Source organism: Trichechus manatus, unplaced genomic scaffold (assembly GCF_000243295.1).
Source record: "Trichechus manatus latirostris isolate Lorelei unplaced genomic scaffold, TriManLat1.0 scaffold00124, whole genome shotgun sequence".
NCBI classification, from domain to species: domain Eukaryota; kingdom Metazoa; phylum Chordata; class Mammalia; order Sirenia; family Trichechidae; genus Trichechus; species Trichechus manatus.
In genome coordinates, this window is record NW_004444060.1 from 6402603 (window position 1) to 6409719 (window position 7117).

The following is a 7117-nucleotide window of genomic DNA, read 5'->3' on the forward strand; positions in this document are numbered from 1 at the left end:
GTTATCAGGAGGGATCAGTCCCTGGAGAAGGACATCATGCTTGGTAAAGTAGAGGGTCAGCAAAAAAGAGGAAGACCCTCAATGAGATGGACTGGCACAGTGGCTGCAACAATAGACTCAAGCATAACAACCATCATGCGGATGGTGCAGGACTGGGCAGTGTTTTGTTCTGTTGTACATAGGGTCTCTATGAGTCAGAAATGACTCCATGGCACCTAATAACATCAACAACATATTCAAATTTAAAAAATATATAGTTTTGAGTCTAGAAGACACTTTAGTTTCTTTTGTTAAAAATAAACTGGCTCATATAGTTAATAGTTTAATTTAGAAATTAAAAAAAAGAAAAAAGCATCAAATTGTTTACGCTTCCTGCCAAAAGTCAACCACTGAACACAGTATTAAAGAGAGAGACCTTACCATCTATGCGCTCTTAGACAAAATTCTTACTTTTTCTGCATCTCAGTTTCCTCATTGGTAAACTTGAGGTGTTAATTCCCAGCTTTGTAACATTATAAATGGAGACCTGGTGGCGCAATAGTTAAGCTTTTGATTGTTAACCAAAAGATCTGCAGTCAAATCCACTAGCCACTCCTTGGAAACTCTAGGGCAGTTCTACTTTGTCCTAGAGGTCGCAGTGAGTCGGAATTGACTCAACAGCAATGGGTTTGATTGAGTTTTAGTATTATAAATGCATTAAATGTTTAACTATTTTATCTTTCTTGTAAATTGCTGGTGGGAGTAAGTAAATGTAGATTTTAGGTGGCAAAATTTTAGCAACATTCTTTAAGAATCATAGAAATTATTTTATTTTTGTCTTTGATAATTTCTTATGAATCTATTTTAAGGAAATAATCAGATGTGGACACATACGCAAAATCACATTGTGTATGGTGGGAAAAAATAGGCAATCTCTATTGAATCATTCAACTTCATTGAATGAATATAATGCAGAGATATTGCAAACCATTTCTGAAGAATTTGAATTAATACTTAAAATGATTATGGCATTTTGTTATCGAAATGTTATCTCAGTTTTTGAAGATCATGTGTATATGCTATAAAATTAGAGAAATATTATACATATATATCTAGGTAAGAAACTGCATATTATATATGTATCTCTAGGTAGGAACCCTGGTGACCGAGTGGTTAAGAACTACAGCTACTAACCAAAAGTTCAGCAGTTTTAATCTCCCAGCTGCTCCTTGGAAACCCTATGGGGCAGTTCTAGTCTATCCTATAGGGTCACTATGAGTCTGAATTGACTCAGTTTTGGTTTTCTTTAATCTCTAGGTAAGAGAATGATGTAGAATCTCATTTTACTTCATACCATCATCTAATAAATAAATTATTTTATATTTAATATAAAGAAAACTCTTGAATACCCAACATTAGGACACCATTTATTTAATACTAGAATTTAATTGGAAAAATATCACCTATACTTTAAGCTAATCATATTATCATGCCTGAGTCAATCAGTACTGAATGCACAATAGTGCATGCGATTCTCCTTTAATGTATTATAATTCAATAAACTCTGTAAAACTTCTAATGCTGTCATACGGTTTACATTAATCAACTTCATTTTCATTTCAAATTTCTAGTGGCATTTTACATATTTCTTCTGAAGCTCTCCTTAATCTATGCAAAACTCACCTTCAAATTACTTGCAAAAAGGTGGAAGAGTGAGGAGTAGCAGTGACTGAATTTAATTTGGAACTTGGATAGAGCTAAAAACACATTTGTCTTTTTGTTCTTAGGTCAGTTTGAAAAGAAAATGGTTCTGGTTTTAGCTAATGAAGATTTTTTGTAGCTTTACTTGGATCACATTGTTAAAACCTACCTAGAATTTTGACTAGTTTCTGGCAATATTATCACATATTCTTGGAGCCTTTGGCTATTAGATCTAGTCTATAAAGTCATTGCTTTGTATTGAGCTTTTGCCTATTTCATATCTTTAGCCAAATATGAACGAGAAAGCAATACTCACTTCATCGAATATCTTTCATAGGGCAGTCAAAATTTGCAATTTGAAATTCCTAAGTTCAAAGAACATTTATCTATAGCTTGATTTTATGCTTGAAAGTTCTTATGATTCACAGTAGTCTGTAAAAAAAATTAGGAGAAAAACAATCCTATCACTTATAAGCACTTTTCCTGAAACTAAAGGAAAATATATAGAAACTTGTAAAGAAACATCAGTATATTATAACCCCTGATTGTTGCCTGGTCCTTTTTATTTTGTGTCACATAATCAGGTATACACCCTTCTGCTTATAGTTCTTATGCAATGCATACAAATACAAATGCATAACAAATTTTGAAGTAAACATAAATTCATCAAATGAATGAATTCATTTTAATAACATTCATTTGAAGCATGGTATTGTTTTACTGAACTGAAGCTATATTATTAAGTTTAATAGCAAATATGTAGCCAAGGTCAAGCTTATATTTAATGTGTTTTTGGGCTTTGATATTACTAATGCTAATACACAGAATCCCTACTTGTCAAGGAATAATTAAAATATGTTTAAGAGTTTTTCGTTTGTTTGTTTTGCTACCTTAAGATAAAATAGAGCTCATATGTAATAAAAATTTTGCAAACTGGAAGTGCATATATACAATTTTATAAGCAGGGCCAAATTAGTTATAGACACTGAGAATTTAGCATCTTTCCTTTGGGTGATTCATTGACTAGAATGAAATTTTAAAGATAAACAAAAACTAAGGCATTGAAATTGTATGGCTGTATCTAATAATAAAGACATTTTAGATCATCATCTGAATTAAAAAAACATATAGAAATAGATGTAGTTAAAGATGTTATAGATATAGATATCTTAGAGAATTTATAGATCTTCGGGATATGCCCTTCTTCCATTTATTCTTGGACCCTAGTTTTAGAAACGCTAACTTACAGTATCGCAATGATAATTTCTCTTCTCTTTGACCATCTTGCTTAGTACTATTTAAGTGTATCTTATTCTAGGCTACAATATAGTAAACTATACATGTGTTAAATTTCAAAAGAAATTAGCTGATTTTCAAAAAAAAATCCATATTATGAGGTGTCAAATAAATGGAATAAATTAAAACAACCCATTTTTCTGTGAATCTGAAAGCATAATTAGTGATTCTACCAACCATTTGGCTGAGTAATATTGAGTAACTCTTTCAAATTCAGTCTATTAAAATGAAATACTCTCCCGTACGTACCTGAAAATATCCTGGTTTGACAAATCTCTCCTTCATTTCAAATGAAGACGGCAAAATGTTTTCTGGATTTCTCTGCATTGTCTCTCTCTGGATTCAGGTCTATGATTTCTATCTTCAGGACATTTAGAGGGTTTATAAATTGGTATTTATGAGCTACTTATCTCTATGAAAACAATTTTTTTAAATGAACTAATAGGCATACTTAAGATTTTTGCATTTCACTCTGTGAAAAAAATTCAAATGAGTGCAAAAGAACGAAACACAAATCTTCAACTTAATTGTTTTTATGCATGCTGATATACTTGGGGCTACACTTTTGCTCTAATGTCTGCATCTTATGATTAAAATTCATCAAACAGTAAGATGGATCTTTGGATGGACAGAGAGAGAGAGATGAAAGAATAGATATGTGATAAGCAATAAGAGTAAAAGATGGATGTAGAATCTGCAGAACATATATGGGTGTTCACTGTACATTTTTGTTTAACTTTGGTTAATTTTTTAATTTAAAAAAGTGGAAAAAGCTTTAATGTTAGTTGTTTTAAAGTTTTATGATAAGTAATTACACTGTAAAATACGGCTTTTTAATGTGAGAATATCCTCTAACGAGTATGCCTTTTCTCTCTTTCTGTCTTTCTCGTAAAGCTCCATTCTGACTTAGACAAGGGAGAAGGTGCTGTTAAGTACACTCTCTCAGGAGATGGCGCTGGCACTGTTTTTACCATTGATGAAACCACAGGAGATATCCATGCCATAAGGAGCTTGGATAGAGAAGAAAAACCTTTCTACACCCTTCGTGCTCAGGCTGTGGACATAGAGACAAGGAAGCCCTTGGAGCCTGAATCAGAATTCATCATCAAAGTGCAGGATATTAATGATAATGAGCCCAAGTTCTTGGATGGGCCTTACGTTGCCAGTGTCCCAGAAATGTCTCCTGTGGGTGAGTAGGCAAATTAAAATTCCCTCACATGCTACAAGACCTCTTCAACATTTACTTTTTTCAGGTTGACTTAAACAACTAAAATTGAACTTGTAACCCGAAAGATTATTTGTTTTTTAAACTTTTTTTTTCTATTTAAACTTTTCTTTCTCTTACAATCTAAGATCAATCACTAGAAGACATATTTCCCTGTTTTCCAATCTGTGGATTTTCCCGAACTCATAGAATCCTTTTGTACTTTAATTACAAAATTCACTTTGCATTTAAATTGATTCTCATTACAATTCTAGACACCTGCAAAGTACTGGAGATTATCAAATACAGATAGTAATTATTGACTCAACGATAATTATCCAAAGCTTGTACTGCATCTGAGTCTAGAAGGGGTACAGAAAGGTGTGTGTTGAATACTTTGTAGCTGTTGATAGAGATTCAAGAAGGGTGACAGTCTCTCCTATGTGTGTATAGTAATCCACGGTAGTTATGCCATCCAACCAGACAGCAAATATCATTGTCATGCTATTATTAGAATAAATTTACAATTATACTATATTATCATCATCTTTCTTAATAATTGGAGTTTTAATATAAAATTATATTTCAGTATCAACTTACATTTGCATACTTCTATAGTATGTATTATAACATTAATAAGTTAAAGGATCCAAACTTTAAAAACCATTTTGAATTATTTTTTTTATTCCTCAGTCTTCACTATCAAACCCTCAATTTGTTTCAAAGTAACTTCTGGTTTCTACCACATTTTTTAAGTTAAAGCCATTTGTTATTTTACCTTACAACTTGAAGTTTTTGTGCGAGCTTATTGCTAACGTTTCCTGAGTATGGCATTCCTCAGAAGTCTCCAGCTGCCCCTATAACCATCCAGGATATGCAAGGAAGATCGCACAGACTACCCTAAGGGCAGAAGGAGGTTAGTGGCTGTAGGAGTTGTCATATGGATTTACCACAAATGCACTTGAAATTGTGTGTGTGACCTTATCAGGTATTCAAAGACCATATTCTCCTCTTGACCAGAGAAATCAACTCAGAGTAGTTCACTTAGCTTTAACATTTTAGTGTGCATACCCACGACTACAAATCTGCGATTCAGTTTCTGCTACATTTTTGGAGCTACCTCATTTATTCTGTGCTGTTATTACTAGAGATTTAGAACTACATTTGGGGAGAGACCTGTTTTGTTAGTAGTCCCAAAAATGGGGAAGTTTTTTTTTTTAATTGTGCCTTGATTTTACAGAGGGAGTAAAGCTAATAATTTGAGAAAAAGAAAGGCTTTTAAGAAGACAATGCTATTTATACATGAATGGATTAATTTGGATTGCTTCAGGAAACCCTATAGGGCAGTTTTAGTCTGTCCTATAGGGTTGCTACAGGGTCGCGAGGCATTGGAATTGATTCGGAATCAATGGGTTTGATTTTCGGTTCAGATAAATTGGAATATCAGCGTATATGCATGAGTTTATGATCTTTAAAAACCAAAAACCGAATCTGTTGCCTTCGAGTTGATTCAGACTCAGCGGCCCTACAGGACAGAGTAGAACTGCCCCATAGGGTTTCCAAGGAGCGCCTGGTGGATTGGAACTGCTGACCTTTTGGTTAGCAGCTGAACACTTAACCACTGCGACACCAGGGCTCCTTATGACTCTTAGCGATTCCTTATTAACAAAAGAGCATCCTTAAAGCAAACACACACATACTTTTACAGTAAGAAGAAAATTCTGTCTTGTTGGTTAAGCAGTTAGGTCTTTTGTTTTGCTGATTATGATAAAGAGTAGGGCTGCAGAGCTGGAACCCCTAAGTAAGAAGTCCACAGCTAGTGCATGAAGAGAGGGATAGAACTAAAAACTCAGGAGAGAGGGTAGGTGAGTGAGAGAACAAAGTGGGTACCAGGTTTTGAGGTAGTGGGTGGGGTCAAATTTGCTGAGCTGTCATGAAGTTTCAAAAAGATCTGTAGAAACAGACTCTTTAAAGTGTTTTACTATGTTCTGTTACAGAAGAGACTCTAGAAAATATCTAAATTGATTTCCAATGAGCCCTTATTTATTCATTTATTTATTTTTAATACCTGAGGACTATTTCTTTTGATTGTGAAACTATGTTTACATGCCATGAGTTATCCCAGGTATTCTTGGACAATATTTTGCACAATAACTCTTTTTAAATAAATGCTAAAATAATGTCATGGTTTGAATTATGTCCCCCCAAAAATGTGTGTATCAGTTTGGCTGGGCCATGATTCCTGGTATAGTGTGGTTTTCCTATATGTTGTAAATCCTGCCTCTATGATGTTAATGAGGGAGGATGGGTGGCAGTTGTGTTAGTAAGGCAGGACTCAGTCTACAGGAATGGATTGTATCCTGAGGCAATGTCTTGAGATATAAAAGACAGAACTGAGCAGAAAGACAGGAGGACCTCATACCATCAAGAAAGCAGTGCCTGGAGCAGAGCGTGTCCTTTGGACCGGGGTCCCTGCGCCGAGAAGCTCCTAGTCTGGGGGAACACTGATGAGAAGGCCAACAGAGAGAAAGCCTTCCCCTGGAGCTGACACCTTGAATTTGGACTTTTGGCCTACTTTGACTGTGAGGAAATAAACTTCTCTTCGTTAAAACCATCCACTTGTGGTATTTCTGTTGTAGCGGCACTAGGTAACTAAGACAAATATAACGCCCACTGTAAAAGTCAAGGTTCTCCAGGGAAACAGAATCAATAGATTATATATACATATATATCTTATTCTATATACTATTAAAACTCCGTTTCCATCGAGTCGATTCTAACTCACGCAGAGTAGAACTGCCCCATAGAGTTTCCAAGGAGTGCCTGGTGGATTCGAACTGCTGACCTTTTGGTTAGCAGCCGTAGCTCTTAACTACTATGCCAGCAGGGTTTCCATATACTATTAGGCATATATATATGTGTGTGTGTATACGTATA

The 7117-nt window shown here is 34.6% G+C and overlaps 1 protein-coding gene across 2 annotated transcripts in view; it reads left to right on the top strand.

Annotated features, from left to right (window-relative positions):
• The window catches only part of CDH12 (cadherin 12), a 541757-nt gene that overhangs the window by 245549 nt on the left and 289091 nt on the right, over positions 1–7117 (top strand). For both annotated transcript variants that reach the window (XM_023738882.1, XM_004384606.3), the window contains one exon: positions 3871–4165. In XM_023738882.1, coding sequence (XP_023594650.1) covers positions 3871–4165 — 295 coding nt within the window. The remainder of the gene's footprint in view (positions 1–3870; positions 4166–7117) is intronic.